This window comes from Melopsittacus undulatus (assembly GCF_012275295.1).
Source record: "Melopsittacus undulatus isolate bMelUnd1 chromosome W unlocalized genomic scaffold, bMelUnd1.mat.Z SUPER_W_unloc_1, whole genome shotgun sequence".
Taxonomy (NCBI): domain Eukaryota; kingdom Metazoa; phylum Chordata; class Aves; order Psittaciformes; family Psittaculidae; genus Melopsittacus; species Melopsittacus undulatus.
This window is the reverse complement of record NW_022993942.1, coordinates 281,485-302,018: the sequence shown is the minus strand read 5'-3', so window position 1 is coordinate 302,018 and position 20,534 is coordinate 281,485. Positions and strand designations below refer to the sequence as shown.

At 44.4% G+C, this 20,534-nt stretch overlaps 1 protein-coding gene across 1 annotated transcript in view; it reads right to left on the bottom strand.

The window, feature by feature from the left end:
- Window positions 1-4,096: 4,096 nt before the first annotated feature.
- Window positions 4,097-20,534, bottom strand: part of LOC117438197 (splicing regulatory glutamine/lysine-rich protein 1-like) — a 49,938-nt gene continuing 33,500 nt past the window's right edge. Inside the window, 3 exon segments of the mRNA XM_034073679.1 lie at window positions 4,097-5,314; window positions 11,158-11,293; window positions 12,610-12,696. Coding sequence (XP_033929570.1) covers window positions 5,126-5,314; window positions 11,158-11,293; window positions 12,610-12,696 — 412 coding nt within the window. The 3' untranslated portion in view covers window positions 4,097-5,125.

The following is a 20,534-nucleotide window of genomic DNA, read 5'->3' as shown; positions in this document are numbered from 1 at the left end:
CAAGCCAAGTGCAAGGTCCTACCCCTGTGTTGGAGCAATACCAGGCACAGCTACAGGTTGGGCAGAGAAGAGACTCAGAGCAGCCCTGCGGAGAAGGACCTGGGGGTGTTGGTCAATGAGGAACTTAACATGAGGCGGCAGTGTATGCTCACAGCCCAGAAAGCCAATCGTATCCTGGGCTGCATCAAAAGAAGTGTGATCTGTAGGTCAAAATAGGTGACCTGCCTCTCTACTCTGCTCTCACGAGACCCCAATTGGAGTACTGTGTACGGTTCTGGTGTCTTCAACATGAAAAGCACATGGAGCTGTTGGAACAGGTCCAGAGGAGGGCCACAAGGATGACCAGGGGCCTGGAGCACCTCCCATACAAAGACAGGTGGTCGAAGAAAGTTGGGGCTGTTCAGCCTGGAGAAGAGAAGGCTGCATGGAGACCTCATAGCAGCCTTGCATTATCTGAAGGGGGCCTACAAGGATGCTGGAGAGGGACTCTTCATTAGGGACTGTAGCAACAGAACAAGGGGGAAGGAATGCTGCTATGAGGTCTTCATGCAGCCTTTTCTTGTCCAGGCTGTACAGCCCCAACTTTCTCAGCCTGTCTTCATACGGGAGGTGCTCCAGCCCCATGTTCATCTTCATGGCTCCCTATTCCATCTTTTGTTTGCAACATACCTACAGAACCCTTTCCTGTTATCTTTCACATCCCTTGCCAGACTTATAACTGGGCCCTAGTTTTCCTGACTTGTTCCCTAGCTTCCCAGACAATGTCCCTGTATTCTTTACAGGCCGCCTGTCCTCACTTCTACCTTTTATAAGCTTCTTTTTTTCCCCTCTATGTTTCCTCAGCAGTTCCTTATCCATCCATGGAGGCCTGGCCCTCCTGCCCCATTTCCTTCTAGTCGGGACGCAACTCTCCTGAGCTTGGATCGGGTGATCCTTGAATATCAACCAGCAGCCTTGGGCCCCCCTGCCCTCTAAATCTTTATCCCATGAAACCTTACTGAGCAGGTTCCCGAAGAGGCCAAAGTCTGCTCTCTTGAAGTCCAGGGCAGTGAGCTTGCTGCGTGCCCTTCTCACTGTCCTGAGGATCTCAAACTCCACCATCTCATGATTGCCACAGCCAAGGCTGCCTTGGAGCAGCACATTTGCCACCAGCCCCTCCCACTGCTGGTGAGCACGAGGTTAAGCATGGCACCTCTCCTTGTTGGCTCCTCTATTACTTGCAAGAGGAAGTTTTCTTTCACACAATCGAGGAACCTCCTGGATTGCTTGTGCCGGGCCGTACAGTTCTTCCAATAGATATCAGGGTGGTTGAAGTCCCCCATGAGGACAAGGGCCTGTGAGCATGAGGCTACTCCTATCTGTCTATAGAGAGGTTCATCCAGAGTCCTCCTGATTGAGCAACCTGTAATAAATAGATCCCCACAGTAATGTCCCCCATCACAGTTCTCCCTTTGACCCTGACCCACAGGCTCTCTGTTGGCTCATCACCCATCCTCAGGCAGAGTTCCATACTCTCCAGTTTATCGTTGACATAAATAGCTACACTCCCTCCCCTTCTGCCTGGCCTGTCTTTCCTAAAGAGCCTATAACCTTCCATTCCAACACTCTAGTCATAGGAACCATCCCACCACATTTCTGTAATTCCAACAATGTCATATCCCCATAGACATGTACACATGTCTAATTCCTCTTGTTTATTCCCCATACTACGACCGTTTGTATAGCAGCATCTGAGCCTAGCTCCAAATAAAGCCAACTCATTGGCTGGAGCAGCTGAAGCAGCTCTGTATCGCTCCAAACATGTATTACAGGTGCTGGCAACTGACTGGGAGTGTTGGGATGGTTTGATGCCCCCCTCCTACAACACATCTAGTTTAAAACTGCCTTGACCAGACTGGCAAGTCTCCTACCAAAGAAACTCTTCCCCTTCTTTGTCACACTGGCTTCACCAGCCTCCAGTAGACCTGGCCTCCCAGATTAATTCACATACAATGTAACAACGTGCTGCATATGGACTTAGACATGTGCTAATTTAGCTCGTAATGTTGTTATCTTTAACTATTAATTTTCAAAGGCATGTTTCTTAGCTAACTGTATACAACCCTTTACATATTCCATAACTGCTGCATAATAGAGCTATGTAATTTCATTACATGGGGTTAATTTCAGATGAAACATGATACAAGAATTCTAATTTCTCCCAAAGGAGAAAATTAGCTTTTCAAAGATATTATAAACAATACATGCATATTTTCATTTCAAATCAAAGAAGCTGCTTGAAGAAGACCAGATCAACTAAAAGTATATAACAGCAGAAACTTCCCTCTAAAATACTTACTTTTATTAGTGAGATGGTACCAAAGATAACAAGTATACAAAGAATCACTTTGCTTTATGCTACTTGCAAATCATAAATGAAGGCTGTTGTTGTGAGACATAAACCTTCACAGCCTTTCCATACGCATAGGAATTTGCCATTCTTCTATCAGAGTAAACTGCTTACCAGTCAACAGCATGTGGTTTAAGCATCACAGAAATGACTGTTTATACTTTACATAGTAAAGCATTTTGTAGTCTTAAATGCACAAAGTGGCAAGAACATAAAATCATATTGAAAAAAAGAAAAAAGAGTGATTAAGCAAGCTTCACAATCAAATTGTGTTTCATTACCTTAGGAATTGGGTAAATTTTTCATTCCCTGTAATAAGCTTTTTTTTTTTTTTTTTTCAAGAATTAACTATACAAAGGAAAAGAAACAAATTGAAAGTGAATAGCTAATATGCTATTCAGGTGGGGGTTTTTTAACTGAAAAATAATTCTTTCCATGAGGTAAGGCAATTCAGTAATTTAACTTTATTAAGTAGTATTAAAAATAATTACTTGATTTTAAGTATAAATTTTAAAGTTAAGACATAAGGAATCTCACAATGACGAAACTGATTAAATTAGTTTGGAGAACAGAACCCATGTTTTACCTTGACAAAACTGCTTTCTCTTTAAGAAATGAAAAAAGAATCTCTATCATATAACTCCTGTGTAAATTAGATTTTTTTTTCCCAAAATATTTATCCCCTCAGCTTTGCATACAACTCCTTTTATATCACCCACAGGTATCAGAAATGATGATGGAGAGGTAAAAATGAAGGCCATCCAAACATAGATTAAATGCCTTAAGGACTGTCTTTGATGCAGGTGATCAGAAAATGTTTTGTATTCAGCTACTACTTTTGTACAGTGGTGGTCCCAAAAAATGCATCTTTGCTTTCACCTATAAATCTCTTCTAAAAATAAAAGTAAAAATGGAGCTTCAGTATTTAACAAGTGAATCAATCATTCTGAGAAATAACTTGCATTCTTGTCTACAGTACAGTGGTGACTAAAGAGCAACAGAGTTTATGTAAGATTTACAAGTGCAAGGCCCTACACCCAAGTGCAAGGTCCTACACCTGGGTCAGAGCAATCCCAGGCACGGCTACAGGTTGGGCAGAGAAGAGATTCAGAGCAGCCCTGCGGAGAAGGACTTGTGGGGTGTTGGCCGATGAGAAACTGAACATGAGCCGGCAGTGTGTGCTCGCAACCCAGAAAGCCAACCGTACCCTGGGTTGCATCAAAAGGAGCGGGATCTGTAGATCGAAGGAAATGATCCTGCCCCTCTGCTCTGCTCTCGTGAGACCTCACTTGGAGTGTTGTGTGCAGTTCTGGTGTCCTCAACATGAAAAGGACATGGAGCTGTTGGAATGAGTCCAGAGGAGGACCACGAGGATGTTCAGGGGACTGGAGCACCTCCCATACAAGGACAGGTGGTCTGAGAAAGTTGGGGCTGTTCAGCCTGGAGAAGAGAAGGCTGCGTGGAGACCTCATAGCAGCCTTGCAGTATCTGAAGGGGACCTACAAGGGTGCTGGAGAGAGACTCTTCATTAGGGATTGTAGCGACAGGACAAGGGGGTAACGGGTTCAAATTTAAACAGGGGAAGTTTAGATTGGATATAAGGAGGAAGTTTTTTACTGTGAGGGTGGTGAGGCACTGGAATGGGTCGCCCAAGGAAGTTGTGAATGCTCCATCCCTGTCAGTGTTCAAGGCCAGGTTGGACAGAGGCTTGGGTGACATGGTTTAGTGTGAGGTGTCCCTGCCCATGGAAGGGGAGTTGGAACCAAATGATCTTAAGGTCCTTTCCAACCCTAACTATTCTATGATTCTAAGATTTAGCTTAAAATGAGTAATAGCACATACAGATTTCTAGAAAATGACACATTATTTTAAGAAGGCACTAAAGCTTCTGCTTGTGCTCCCATATGTTTTTAAACAAGTGAGAAAAAATTATTTTCATAATGACACTTGTACTGTTTTCAGTTGAACAGACACGCTGCACTACAGCTCAAAACAAAGCTGTAAGTTCTAATATCATACAGACATGCTCACTTCTGGAAGGACAAAAATAAACAACAAAACAACCCCAAAACAACCCAGTAAGCTAGCCTATTATCTACAACATGGTGATGTTTCTTTTACAAACAGAAAAGTAACATGCATTCTTCAAAATTATTATTAATTTTAAGGATATTAATAAGAAATTGTTTTAAATAAAACCCAAGGACTTCAACTAGCGAGTACATGAAAAACAAACTAGTCAGTGCGCATTTAACATAAGAACTGTAAAACTATGCTTATGTTTAAAACCCCTTTTTCTATAGTTTTAATTTACAACAAAAGAAAGCGCATATGTTTATGCACCATTTCCAAGCACAAACAGTATACATTGAAAACTTTGTGGACTTTTTTAACCCACAAGGTAAAACAATACAAAACTCATCAGTAAGCAGTATATTAAACAACCTTCAATGCATATCCAGCTTTTTTTGATAGTACAGGTTTACATCTTTCAGTTTCTACTTATTTGCAACAGCTTATGGCAAAACTTAACACAAATCATTTTACAAATAAGTACAGCCATCATGGAAATGCACGGATTTTCAGAGATTAATAGTTCTGATGGTATTTGTCCTTTCAGCAAGAAATTGACAAAGCTATCACAAGAATTGGAAGAGCTACTAGCACTGTCACCATGTTCAGGTTGATTACCTTGACATTTTCTTCCTCATACTGGAAAATTAAAAGCTTTGGATTTCATTTCTTAGTTGAGTCAGAGATCCATTCCTTGCTTTGAACCTCTTCCATTTTAATTGACAGGTTTTCATCATTTGGTTGACAGTTCCCATTCTGTTGTAGTTTGGCTTCATCTGTCATTTGCGTATCTCTGTTGCCTACTTCCTTGTCAGTTTCTGAATTCAGATCCTCTTTAGTGTGATCTTTGTCCTACCAAAGATAAAATTATTAAAAAAAGAAAATAAAGAAAATAATCATACTCTTAGCATTACAGGATATGACTTCCAACCAATTCTTGGTATTTTGATTGCCTCAATTTTTACATGCCTATCTTGTCTCAGCAATTTTCAGAACATAGGTGTCAGTTCAAAAAAACCAAACCAAACCAACAAAACAAACAACCAAAAAAAACCCCAACAGCAACAAAAAACCAACAACCCCCCCCAAACACAAACAAACAAACAAAAAAAACCCAGAAAAAAGAAAAAAGCGATTGGCTGAAGTTAGGCAGTTATAACAACCTGTCACACAAGAAATCACTGTCATAATCATCTGCCTTAAAGATCAATATTCAGGTAAAACAGAACAAGCAGCATCATGTGACCTATGAGAAACAGTTTCAGAAATTAAGACTTCACCATATTTTTTTAAATAAAAAACCAATATTTTTATTTTTCCATATTTTTTGTCAGGTAACTGAGTTCTTGGGTAAGACAATTACTTAAGTGTGTGGAAAGAGTCACCTAAATCAGCTTGTTAGAAAAAGGGTGAAATTTTACGTTAAAATAATTATATTTGAAAGTTTGTAAATCAATAGAAGGCCTTTATACATTGTAGTTTTGCTGCTCTGTACCTTAATCGTTTTGTACCTTAGTTGTAACGTTGCTGTTCTGTACCTTAGTTGTAATTTAGGCATGGGTGGATTTAAGAAAGTATTGTAAAACCTTATCCAAGCAGAACATACAGATTGACCAGAGGCAGCCAAGTGAAAACAAGAGAATACTGGCATCCACATAATGGTTGGGGCCTGTCCAAAGAACAGACAGGTCAAAAGGGACAAAGCAAGGAAGACTTCTTACTTCATCTGAGGAAGACTCCTTACTTCATCAGGACGACCACCAGAGGGGGGCTGCGCAAGCGCAGAAGAGGCTGATGTTGCAATAGACTGATGAGGCAATCCCTGATGCATATGTATTAGTTAAGGCAGCAATTTAGGTTGAATATGCATTAATTGTGAAACTTTTGATGTATAAATTGCGAGCGCGATGTGACAAGGTCGAAGCCAGATTTGGGCGAGTGCCCCTGGTTTCTCAGGGCTGCAATAAAGCTCCTCATATAACCATTCCGGTGGTTATGTGTGCATTCTTACGCTAACAAGCTGGGGAGGGACTCTTCATTAGGGACTGTAGTGACAGGACAAGGGGTAACGGTTTCAAACTTAAACAGGGGAAGTTTAGATTAGATATAAGGAAGAAGTTCTTTACTGTGAGGGTGCTGAGGCACTGGCACAGGTTGCCCAAGGAAGTTGTGAATGCTCCATCCCTGGCGGTGTTCAAGGCTGGGTTGGACAGAGCCTTGGGTGACATGGTTTAGTGGGAAGGGTCCCTGCCCATGGCAGGGGAGTTGGAACGAGATGATCTTTAGGTCCTTTCCAACCCTAACTATCCTATGATTCTGTAAGATTAAACAATTTGAAGATATTTCTTTTCTTAATCACATCTCCTATTTTGCAATAGAAAAATTTCATACTAATCTTCCTCAAATCTTCAGCTTTACTCCTGCAGATTCCAATATTTCAATATGCAGCCCAAGACCAAAGCAAGCAGGGAGATGGTGAATTGCAGAGTCAAAGTTTATAAAGAGTCTTTCCAGCTTGAAAGCCTCTGCTGGTTTTGGCTGGGATAGAGTTAATTTTCTTCCCAGTAGCTATTATGGGGCTATGTTTTGGATATGTGGTAAAAACAGTGGTGATAACACAGGATGTTTTAGTTACTGCTGAGCAGTGTTTATACAGAGCCAAGGCCTTTTCTGCTTCTCACCCCACTCCACCAGCGAGGAGGCTGTGGGTGGACAAGGAGTTGGGAGGGGACACAGCTGAGACAGCTGACCCCAACTGACCTAAGGAATGTTCCATACCATATGATGTCATACTGTTGTGGTTTAAGCCCAGATGGTAACTCAAAACCACGCAGCCGCTCACTCAATCACCCACTCCCCCCTTTTCTTCCTCCCCTGCTCTGGGAGGGATGGGGAAGAGAATCGAAAGAATGCAAATCCCACGGGTTGAGATAAAAACAGTACAGTAAATAAAGTATCATACAAAACTACTACTAGTACCACCAATAATAATAATGATCAGCAACAAAAGCTGGGAGAAGGAAGAGGGAAAGGGGAATGTTCAGAACAATGGCATTTGCCTTCCCAAATAACCATTATGCATGATGAAACCCCACTTTCCTGGAGATGGCAGAACACTTGCCTGACCATGGGAAGTGGTGAGTGAATTCCTTGTTTTACTTTTCTTGCATGTGCAGCTTTTGCTTTACCTATTAAAATGTTTTTATCTCAACCCATGATTTTTCTCACTTTCATCTTTCTTATTCTCTCCTCCATCCCACCAGCAGAAAGGAAATGAGTGAGTGACTGTGTGGGGCTTAGTTGCCAACTGGGGTTAAACCACAACACTTCTTTTTAGCACCCAGTGGGGGGCTTGAAGGGTTCAAGATAACAACAGATTTAAATGAAATGTGCCAGATGCAATTTACAGCTGCTATTGCTATTTAGCTATTAACTGGCAGGCTTCTGTGCTTGCCATGTAGCTTGCTTGCTTTACTGTATATTAGAGGCTAGTGCTTGTTATTGGCTACCTTTTGCTTTTGCTGCTTGATGTATTGCTTATTATAGAACCATCATATAATCACAGACTGGTTTGGGTTGGAAAAGACCTTAAAGCTCATCTAGTTCCAACCCCCTGCCATGGGCACGGACACCTTCCACTAGGATGAGGCCCCATCCTCGACGGCCTTGAACACTGCCAGGGACAGGGCAGCCACAGCTTCTCTGGGCAACCTGAGCAGTGCCTCACCACCCTCACAGGGAAGAACTTCCTAAGATCTACTCTAAATCTCCCCTCTGCTGGTTTAAAGCAAGTTCCCCTTGTCCTGTGTCTACAGGTGCTTGTCAAAAGCCCATCTTCAGCTTTCTTGTCGGCCCCTTTATAGGTACAGGAAAGCCGCTCTAAGGTCTCCCCGGAGCCTTCTGTTATCCAGGCTGAACAAGCCCAGCTCTCTCAGCCTGTCTTCATAGAAGAAGTGCTCCAGCCCTCTGAGCATCTCTGTGGCTACCCTCTGAACTTGCTCCAACGGGTCCATGTCCTTCTTATGTTGGGGGCCCAGGGCCTGGATGCAGTACTACAAATGGAGTCTCACGAGTGTGGAGTAGAGGGGAAGAATCCCCCCCCCCCCCCAACCTGCTGGTCATGCTGCTGGTGAAGCAGCCCAGCACAGGGTTGGCTTTCTGGGCTGCAAGTGCACACTGACGGCTCATGTTAAGTTTCTCATCAACCAACACCCTCAAGTCCTTCTCCACACGCCTGCTCTCTCTAGTCTCTGCCCAGACTGTAGTTGTGCTTGGGATTGCCCCGGCCCACATGTAGGACCTTATATTTGGCCTTGCGGAACTTCATGAGGTTTGCGCTGGCCCACCTCTCCAGCCTGTCAAGGTCCCTCTGGATCCTATCCCTTCCCTCCAGTGTGTCAACCAGACCACACAGCTTGGTGTCATCAGCAAACTTGCCGAGGGTGCCCTTGATCCCACTGTGCATGTCACCGACAAAGATGATCATAGAATCATAGAATAGTTGGGGTTGGAAAGGACCTTAAGATCATCTAGTTCCAACCCCCCTGCCATGGGCAGGGATGAAAAGGATCGGTCCCAATACTGACCCCTGAGGAACACCACTAGTCACTGATTGCCACTTGAACATCGAGTTGTTGACCACAACACTCTGAGTGCAGCCATCCAGCCAATTCCTAATTGACTGAGTGGTCCATCCATCATATCCATGCTTCTCCATTTTAGAGACAAGGATGCCATGTAGGACAGTGTCAAATGCCTTGCACAAGTCCAAGTAGATATGTCGGTTGCTCTTCCCTTATCCACCAATGCCGTTGCCCCATCATGGGAAGCCACCAAATTTGTCAGGCACAATTTGCCCTTAGGGAAGCCATGCTGGCTGTCACCAATCACTCTCCTATTGTTCATGTGCCTTAGCACAGATTCCAAGAGGATCTGCTCCATGATCTTGCGGGGCTCCAAGGTGAGACTGACTGGTCTGTAGTTACCCAGGCCTTCCTTTTTTCCCTTTTAAAAAACAGGGGTTATATTTCCCTTTTTCCAGTCAGCAGGAACATCACCAGGCTGCCATGATTTTTCAAATCTGATGAATAATGGCTTGCCAAATTCATCTGCCAGTTTCCTCACCCACGGATGCATCTTGACAGGTCACATAGACTTGTGAACCTTCAGATTCCTCAGATGATCTTGAACCCGATCTTCTCCTACAGCAGGCTGTTCTTCATTATCCCAGTCCCTGCCTTTGCCTTCTGCAACTTGGGCAGTGTGGCTGCAGCTCTTGCCATTGAAGACCGAGGCAAAAAAGGCATTGAGTACCTTGGCCTTCTTCATGTTGCAAAAACATAAAGCAAAACCCATACATGCAAGTAAAGCAAACCAAGAAATTAATTCATCACTTTCTATTTGCAGGCAGGAGTTCAGCTGTCTCCAGGAAAGCAGGACTCCATCACGCATAAACGGTTACTTGGGAAGACCAAACAACCAATGTCATCTACCTGGACTTCTGCAAGGCATTTGACACTCTTCCGCATGGCATCCTCATCTCTAAACTGGAGAGGGATGGATTTGACAGATAGACCACTTGGTGGATAAGGAATTGGTTGGACGGTCGCACTCAAAGACTTGGGGTCGATGGCTTGATATCCAAGTGGTGACCAGTGACAAGTGGTGTTCTCCCTCTACTTCGCTCTAGTGAAACCACCCTGGAGTACTATGTTGAGCTCTGGTGGCCCCAATACAAGAGGGATGTGGACCTGCTTGAGCAAGTCCAGAGGAGGCCACGAAGATGCTCAGAGGGCTGGAGCACCTCTGCTATGGAGACAAGCTGAGAGTTGGGTTTGCTCATCCTGGAGAACAGAAGGCTCTGGGGAGACCTTAGAGCAGCTTCCAGTGCCTAAAGGGGCCAACAAGAAAGCTGGAGAAGGGCTTTTTACAAGAACCTGTAGGGACAGGACAAGGGACAATGGCTTTAAACTGGCAGAGGAGAGATTTAGAGTAGATCTTAGGAAGATGTTCTTCCCAGTGAGAGTGGTGAGGCACTGAGACAGGTTGCCCAGAAAACCTGTGGCTGCCCCGTCCCTGGCAGCATTCAAGGCCGGGATGGACAGAGCTTGGGGCAACCTAGTCTAGTGGAAGGTGTCCCTGTCCATGGCAGAGGGCTGGAAGCAGGCATGTTTTAAGGTCCCTTCCAACCCAAACCATTCCATGAGACTATGGTTTAACTGATTTACTTTCATCTCAACCCATGCATTTTCTCACTCTTGCAATTCTCTCTTCCATCCCACAGGGGGGAAGTGAGCAAGTGGCTGTGTGGTACTTAGTTGCCGGCTGGGGTTAAACCACAACACAGCTGAACTAACCCTGAACTCTGCTACTTAGTTACACAGTCTGCTTTTTTTGCCTGCTCATACAGCTAGGCAGTCAGCCAACTCCTAACATATAGCACAGAACAAAGAGTGAGGCCAAAACCAAAGTGTTTCTGTAACCTATTCACACAAACACACAGACTTCAAACTGGCCTACTAAGATCAACCAAAGAATCACTTCCATGTCTCTGTCTGGCAAAACCTAAACTCAAGCAGGAATAATTTGTTAAGGAAAACGGGGGAAAAATAAGGGTGAAGGAAAAGGGAGGGAATTAAAATAATCATTCTGCTCACAGCACTGCACTCAGCTTTTCACTTGGTCACACACCTTACCTTCAAAGTAATGGCGTTTTTGTCAGATTTTTCCTTTCCTTCTTTTTCTTTGCTACTTTTTTTCTTGGAGGTGGACTGTTCCCTTTCTCTTCTTTCATTATTTGTATCCTTTTCTCTTTTTTTTTCTTTCTTGTTTCTGTTTAAGAAAATTTTCACTCAAATCAGAAATTGATCCAAAAGCAACAGGTGTATTACCAATGCAGAAAGGTTCAGTCACCTTCAAACCATTTAACTTCAAACTAAACTCATACGAATAAAAACAACCCACAAACACAAGACTCAAACCACATACAAAACCCCCTTCATAAAGACAAGAGAAGAGAGCTAAAGAATACATGAGTTCAGTATATAAGGTATTTGCAAAGAGAAAATCAAATTAATCTGTACCCAATGAAAGGCTTTCATTGATTTCAAGCAAATTTGCATCGCTAACAGATTTTAAACTCTCCAGTTGAAAGCATACCAAAGATCAAATCCATGAAGGGCTTTTTTGTTTTAGTTTAAATTACAACTGAATCGTACTGACCAACTTAAATTATTGGAGATGGTTAGTGAAAAGGCAGTAAATCGATAAACATAATTCCCAAATTGTTTTCAGCATATGCATCTGCATCCACTTTTGTGTGTTCTGTTTATTGAAAAACAGACCTTTTCCTCCAAAAGAAAATTTTGAATTTTTGAACCTTCATGAATAAAAAAAAAAAATCCAGAAAAAGCACAAATTGAGTTAGCTCCTTTCATAACACTGATCTCCAGGTCACATTTCAATTTAATAAAAATACTGTAACGCTTTCCTCTGTCATGGTTTAAGCCCAGCCGGTAACTCAGAACCACACAACCGCTCACTCACTCTCCCAATTCTTTCCCCCACTCCTGGAGGGGTGGGGAGGAGAACTGAAAGAATGTAATTCCCACGAATTGAGATAAGAACAGTCCACTAACTAAGGTATAACACAAACCACTGCTGCTAACACCAATAATAATAATGATAAGGGAAATAACAAGGGGAGAGAATACAAAACTAAAAGCGGAAAGGAAAAAAAATCATAAACACAAGTGAAGCACAATACAACTGCTCACTACCCGCTGACAGATGCCCAGCCTGACCTGAGCAGCGATCTGTGCCTTCCAGGTAACTGCTCCCAGTTTCTATACTGAGCATGACGTGCTGTGGTATGCAATGCCCCTTTGGCTACTTTGGGTCAGGTGTCCTGTCTCTGCTTCCTCCTGGCTTCTTGTGCCCCTCCACACTAGCAAAGCATGAGACTGAAAAGTCCTTGACTGGGGTAAGCATTACTTAGCAACTAAAATACTGATGCGTTATCAGCATTCTTTCAGACTAAAGCCAAAACCACAACACTGCACCAGCTACTAAGAAGAACAACTGTTACAGCTGAACTCAGGACATCCTCCTTTACTGCTCGTTAACTTTTATGTTTACATCAAACTGACCTTGTTGGAGAAGGAGTTTGCGAAGACTTTGTTTTTCTTGTTTTAGGAGACTTGGAGGAACTTCTATTCTTCCATTTATGCCTTTCACTGGAGGACCAAGAAATTCAAGATCACCAAAGAAGAAAAATAATAAATTCAGGAACTGCACAAAACCAGAAAGCTTTTAAAATTATATGATACCGCTAAGTAAATATCCCTGAACTTAACATTATATATCACCAATAATATAGGAACTGTACAAAGCAAAAAAAACAAAACCACCATATGTTTCAGTTTGATAGGAGATGGAAGAATGGAAGTGGCAAGTATAAAAAAAAGGAAAAAAAAAGTTGTCCTTTTTCAGATTGTAATTTTATGTTTATCCTCACATGCTTGTACTTATTCCTGACAACAAAGGAAACACACTGAATTCACTAATCCTGTATTACTAGTTTCTTCAATCAGTAAAAGAATCCATTTGAACGAAAAGCCCCATTATGACAAAAGGCATAACTTGAGCAATACAAACATCAAAACTTAACATTACAAGCTTAAGATCACACCAGAATTTCAGTTCAGCATGACTGAAGTTTAATTCCTGAATACATAAGCTAGCATTCTTATTGGTTTAGAAGCAAACAGTGCAAAATTAAGCTCAAGCTGTTGTCAAAATCAAAACGAATGTTAACATTATTATTTTCCTAGAAGTCCATGTTCAGCAAACCTATGTACCATTCTATAACGCACTGAAGAGCTCTTAGTACTTTACAAAAAAAGCTGTTTTACACAGATGTTAAGGTTGACAAGATTTGTTCAGCAGGTTCATTTTCCTACAGACAGAAAGACGATTTAATTCCAACCCTCCACTGCAGCAGCTTGCTCAGAGCAGTTTCCAGACTAGCATTCCATCTGCAAATGGGTATGCCACTGAATCACAGAATCCCGAGGGTTGGAAGGGACCTCAAAAGAACATCTAGTCCAACCCCCCTGCAAGAGCAGGGTGACCTAGAATACATCACACAGGAAATTGTCCAGGCGGGCCTTGAATATCTCCAACGTAGGAAACTCCACAACCTCCCTGGACAACCTGTTCCAGTGCTCTGTCACTCTCACAGTAAAGAAGTTCTTCCTGATGTTCACATGGAACCTCCTATGCTCCAGTTTACACCCATTGCCCCTTGTCCTGTCACTGGATATCACTGGAAAAAGCCTAGCTCCATCATCCTGACACCCACCCTTTACATATTTGTAAACATTGATGAGGTCACCCCTCAGTCTCCTCTCCTCCAAGCTAAAGAGACCCAGCTCCCTCAGCCTCTCCTCATAAGGGAGGTGTTCCACTCCTTTAATCATCTTTGTGGCTCTGCGCTGGACTCTTTCAAGCAATTCCCTGTCCTTCTTGAACTGAGGAGCCCAGAACTGGACGCAGTATTCCAGATGCGGCCTCACCAAGGCAGAGTAGAGGGGGAGGAGAACTTCTCTTGCCCTACTAACCACACCCTTTCTAATGCATCCTAGGGTGCCATTTGCCTTCTTGGCCACAAGGGCACATTGCTGGCTCATGGTCATCCTCCTATCCACCAGGACCCCCAGGTCCCTTTCCCCTTCACTCCTTTCCAGCAGGTCAACCCCCAACCTCTACTGGTACATGGGGTTGTTCTTCCCCAGATGCCAGACTCTACACTTGCCCTTGTTGAATTTCATCAAGTTTCTCCCTGCCCAACTCTCCAGCCTGTCCAGGTCTCGCTGAATGGCAACTCAGCCTTCTGGTGTGTCAGCCACTCCTCCCAATTTAGTGTCATCAGCGAACTCGCTGAGGGTACACTCAGTTCCCTCATCCAGGTCGTTGATGAAAATATTAAACAGCACTGGTCGCAGCACTGACCCCTGAGGGAATCCACCAGTCACAGACCTCCAGCTAGATTCTGTGCCATTGACCACAACTCTCTGCCTTCTTCCTTTCAACCAGTTCTTGATCCTCCTCACTACCTGATCGTCAAGCCCACACTTCCTTAGCTTATCTATGAGAATGCTGTGGGAGACAGTATCAAATGCCTTACTGAAATCAAGAAAAACCACATCTACCGCTCTACCATTTTCCCTCCACCTAGTCACTTCCTCATAGAAGGCTGTAAGGTTGGTCAAACATGACTTCCGCTTCGTAAAACCATGTTGGCTGTTCTTAATAACCCCCTCATCCTTGATATGCCTAGAGATGGAGTCAAGAATAAGTTTTTCCATCACCTTTCCAGGGACGGAGGTAAGGCTGACCGGTCTATAATTACCCGGGTCCTCCTTCTTGCCTTTCTTATAGACTGGTGTGACATTTGCCATCTTCCAGTCCTCAGGCACCTCTCCCATTTCCCACGATTTACCAAAGATGATGGAGAGTGGCCTAGCAATGACCTCCGCCAGCTCCCTCAGCACCCGTGGGTGTATTCCATCCGGACCCATTGATTTATAGATGTCCAGATTGCATAGCTGATCCCTAACCCAATCCTCATCTACCAAAGCAAACTCCTCCTTTATCCTGACTCCTTCTGGGGCTACAGGAATCTGGGGCCCCTGGGGAGAGTCTGCAGGAGTAAAGACAGAGGCAAAGAAAGCATTCAGCACTTCTGCCTTCTTTGTATCCTCTGTCTTCAGGTCACCCACCTCGTTCAACAGTGGGCCTATATTGCCTCTTGTGTTAGTTTTATTTGCTATGTATTTGAGGAAGCCCTTTCTATTGTCCTTAATCCGACTGGCAAGATTAATTTCCAAGGAGGCCTTAGCTGTCCTAATTGCCTCCCTACATCCTCTAACAACTGTCCTATATTCCTCCCAAGTGGCCAGCCCCTCTTTCCATAATCCATAGATTCTCCTTTTCCACTTGAGTTTGCCCAGCAGCTCCTTGTTTAACCACGCTGGTCTCCTAGATCCCTTACTTGATTTCCTACTCATTGGGATGCTCTGATCCTGAGCTTGGAAGAAGTGGTCCTTGAATGCTGACCAACTATCATGAGCCCCTTTACCGCCTAGTACCCTTTCCCAGTATATAAACTGGGGGCAGTTACCTGGAAGGGCTATATCACTGCGGGGGTTGGGCTGTGTATTTGTCAACAACCCCCTTCGACCTGCTGGTCACACTCCTTTTGATGCAACCCAGGATACGGTTGGCTTTCTGGGCTGCAAATACACACTGCTGGCTCGTGTTCAGTTTCTCATCAACCATCATCCCCAAGTCCTTCTCTGCAGGGCTGCTCTGCATCTCCTTTTTGCCCAACCTGTAGCTTTGCCTGGGATTGCCCCAACCCAGGTGTAGGACCTTGCACTTGGCTTGTTTGAACTTCATGAGGTTGCCATTGGCCCACCTCACAAGCGTGTCAAGGTCCCTCTGGATGGCATTCCTTCCCTCCAGCATATCAACCGAACCACACATCTTGGTGTCATCAGCAAACTTACTGAGGGTGCACTCAATCCCACTGTCCATGTCACCAACAAAGATGTTGAACAAGATCTCAACACCTGTCTCCAACTAGCAGTACTTAGAGGAATGCTGCCAGTGTGAACTAACTCCCTCTTTACTCCACTGTCTTGAGACCACCCCCATAGTCTCACATTCAGCTCTGGGGCCCCCAGCACAGGAGGGATGTGGACCTGGCTTGAGAGTCCAGAGGAGGCCACAGAGATGCGCAGAGGGCTGGAGCACCTCTGCTACAGAGGCCGGCTGAGACAGTTGGGCTTGTTCAGCCTTTAGAACAGAAGGCTCTGGGGAGACCTTAGAGCAGCTTCCAGTGCCTAAAGGGGCCAACAAGGAAACTGCAGAGGGGCTTTTGACAAGCACCTGCAGAGATAGGACAGGAGGGAATGGCTTTAGACTGACAGAGGGGAGACTGAAATATTAGTAATAAACTCTTCCCTGTGAGGGTGGTGAGGCATTGGCACAGGTTGCCCAGAAAACCTGTGGGTGCCCCATCCCTGGCAGTGTTCAAGGCCGGCTTGGACAGGGCTTGGAGCAACCTGGTCTAGTGGAAGGTGTCCCTGCCCATGGCAGGGGGTTAGAACTGGATGAGCTTTAAGGTCACTTCCAACCCAAACCATTCCATGATTAAAGAGAGGTAGCTTTCAGCCTCTTCATGTTCTGTTTGCCTCTAATTAAGGCACAAATTCTGGTTTTGACCCTGATGGACTCTGAGCCTTCTTTATGCCAGCAGAAATTGCCAATGGAATGTATGGTGTCCCTCTGCCTTCTTTAGGTAAAAACAAAACAAAACAAAAAAACCCCAACCAAACCCAAACAATATTTAATGGGCAAGACAGACTGGCCTTGATATTACCACTTTCAGGTTGGGCCATTACTGGATTATAAAGATACCAATTCAACCATCAAGAAGTCCTCTCTCTAGACAAAGTCCCTACCTATCTCCTTTGTTAGCCTGTAGATATCTCTTGGAAAAGGAGCCTGATTCTCCTCTTCCTCTGCTCTGCGTCTCTTCCTTCAGCTAGGAATAAAATATTAGCCATCTGATTTCTAGCACTTGCATGCTGTTTGTCAGTAAAGGTAAGCTGCTGCCTAGTTCTTAGAAGCTCCCATGTGTTCTATTCCATCTCTTCTCCAAAAATAAAACTACTATTCATGCAATATTTTACACTCTTCAGAAAAAGGATCCGCATCTTCAAAAACTGTCCCCACTCAATGCTGCAGTGTAAATCAAGACAGCTGAAATGCCAGGTTGTCGGATAATCTCCTGGTTTGTGACCATTTCAACTGGGCAAAGTCAATCGTTAAAGAGAACAGACACCCCTAAATACAAGCTAATCAGGATTTAGTAGCCCAACATATTGACAAATAGTTTTCAGAATAACAGAATTACTGAGGTTGGAAGAGTCCTCTGGAGAACACCTAGTCCAGACCCCCATACCCTCACAAAACAGGATCAACTAAAGCAGGTTACTCAGGGCCACATCCAGTCAGGTTTTTAGTATCTCCAAGGATGGAGACTTCATAAACTCTCTAGGAAAATGGCTCCAGTTTGCCCAGAAAGCACACAATGCAAACATTAGAAAACACATTTCCCATATTTCAATATATGCTCACTGCCTCTTGCCCTGTCACTGGCCATCACTGAGAAGAGTTGGGCTCCATCTTCTTCACAGTATCCCATCAGGTATTCAAGACTTACTGATACTCAGCCTTCTCTTCTCCAGACTAAACAATCCCATCCCTCTCAGCCTCTGCTCATATATATATCCCCTTCTCATATAAAAACCAATGTATTTCTCTCATCTCACATCTTCAGAAAGAACAATGTTCCTGTTTTGTTTAATGGCATCAGTGCAAAAAGAAAAATTCATATCAATGTAGAGCTTTGTACTGCAAGTCCATTAGAAGAGATGCCCGAAATTTCACTGGAATTCTCTGCTGAAGTACATGACATTTGAGCCTTCTGCGATGCTTTCTTAAATAGGAGCATGCTTAAAGGGAAGCATAACAGTTGCAAACTAGAGTATGATTTTTTTCTGCAACATCCAGCTAACTACACTTGCTATTTGACATTAGGAACCGGGTCTTCCACCAAGGTTCTTATAGAAGCTACACATTATTGTATTGGGTGTGCATGGCAAGGCTTTAGTAGCAGGGGGGAGACACAGGGGTGGCTTCTGTGAGAAGCTGCTATAAGCTTCCCCTATATCTGATAGAGCCAGTTGCAGCCAGCTCCAAGACGGAGATGCCGTTGGCCAAGGCTGAGCCCATCAGTGACAGTGGTAGCACCTCTGGGGAACCATATTTAAGAAGGGAGGAAATTGCAGCAGGACAGAGGAGTGAGAATATGTGAGAGCAACAGCTCTGCAGACACCAAGGTCAGTGCGTAAGGAGGGGAGGAGGTTTCCCTGCAACCCATGGTAAGGCAGGCTGTGCCACTGCAGCCCATGGAGTTCCACGGTGAAGATATTCCTCTGCAGCCCACTGGGGACCCCACACCGGAGCATGAGGATGTGCCCTGAAGGAGGCTGTGACCTCACAGAGAGCCCACGCCAGAGCAGAAAGATTTGCCCAAGGGAGGCTGCAACACCATGGGAAGCCTGTGCTGGAACAGGCTCTCAGGAGGACCTGTGGCCCCATGGAGAGAGAAGCTCGCGCTGGAGCAGGTTTGCTGGCAGGACTTGTGACCTCATGGGGTACCCATGCTGGAGCAGTCTGTTCCTGAAGGACTGCACCTGTGGAAAGGATCCACGCTGGAGCAGTCTGTGGAGGACTGTCTCCTGTGGGAGAGACCCCACACTGGAACAGGGGAAGAGCGTGAGGAGGACAGAGCAGCAGAGACCTGTGATGAACTGACTTCAACCCCTGTTCCTCATCCCCCTGCACTGCTTGGGGGGAGGAAGCAGAGAAAATCCAGAGTGAAGGTGAGTCTGGGAAGAAGGGAAGGGTGGGGGAAGGTGTTTTAGGATGTGGTTTTATTTTTCATTACCCTGCTGATTTGATTGGCAAAAAATTAAACTAATTTCCCCAAATTGAGTCTGAAATAATGTTAACAATGTATTAAAATAGGAAGCCTCATATGCTTAATGAAGCCACAGTATTTTGTCCGTAAACCTCCAAAACAACATGGACATTTCATATAACCCAGGCAATGTTCAGAAACCATTACAGCCTTTTCTGCATTATATGAACCATGAACTCCTGAATTTTGAGGGCTATGGAAATTTTGCTTTCATTCAGGGAAGTGATTATAATACGTATAACTTTGCCCAATTCATCCAGCATTTCATTGTCTCAAAGTAACAGATAGCTAAATTTGACACATAAAGCAGAGGCATTCAGAAAGTACTTTTTCCATCAAAGCTTCTGAACTTAAGTTAGCTGCAACACTTTTAGAATATTATAGAATTATACAGTGGTTCAGGTTGCAAAGGACCTTAAGATCATCTAGTTCCAACACCCCTGCCATGGACAGGGACACCGCACACTAGAATAGGTTGCTCAAGACTGTGTCCAACCTAGCCTTGAACACTGCCAGGGATGGAGCATTCACAACTTCCTTGGGCAACTAATTCCAGTGCCTCACCACCCTCACAGTAAGGAATTTCTTCCTTTATATCCAGCCTAAATCTCTCCTGCTGAAATTTAAACCCATTACCCCTTGTCATCTCTCTACGGTCCCTGATGAAGTGTCCCTATAGCATCCTTGTATGATTGTCCTTCAGACACTGGAAGGCTGCTATGAGGTCTCCACGCAGCTTTGTCTTTTCCAGGCTGAACAGCCCCAGGCTGAACAGCCCCAATTTTCTTAGCCTGTCTTTGTATGGGAGGTGCTCCAGCTTCATGGCCATCATCCTCATGGCCCTCCTCTGGACTTGCTCCAACAGCTCCATGTCCTTTTTATGTTGGGGACACCAGAACCGTACATAGTACTCCAAGTGGAGTCTCACCAGAGTAGAGGGGCAGGATCACCTCCCTCAACCTGCTGGTCACGCTTCTTTTGATGCAGCCCAGGATATGGTTGGCTTTCTGGGCTGCGAGCACACACTCCAGGGTCATGTTAAGATCCTCATCAACCAACACCTCCAAGTCCTTCGCCTCAGGACTGCTCCAGATCACTTCTCTGACCAACCTGCAGCTGTGCCCGAGATTGCTCCAACGCAGGTGTAAGACCTCGCATTTTGCTTTGCATGCCTGAATTAGTCCAATTACAGAACTTATAATCAATACCACAGCCTCCTTTTGCTGTACTGAAGTTACCCAGACTTCCACCCACTTTACCCTCCCTCAGAAGCAAAAACAACAGCTAGAATTAACCCTGACTGCTTTCCTGCTTACTGTCAGTATGGTTAAGGAATGTTTATTTTTACTTGCACCTGGGCACCTTACCAGCTAAGCAAGGTATCCTTATCTTCCAGCTGAGATACATTCACTTGCCAAATGGCTAGCCAGCCAAATGACATGCTTGCTGCCTGCTGCT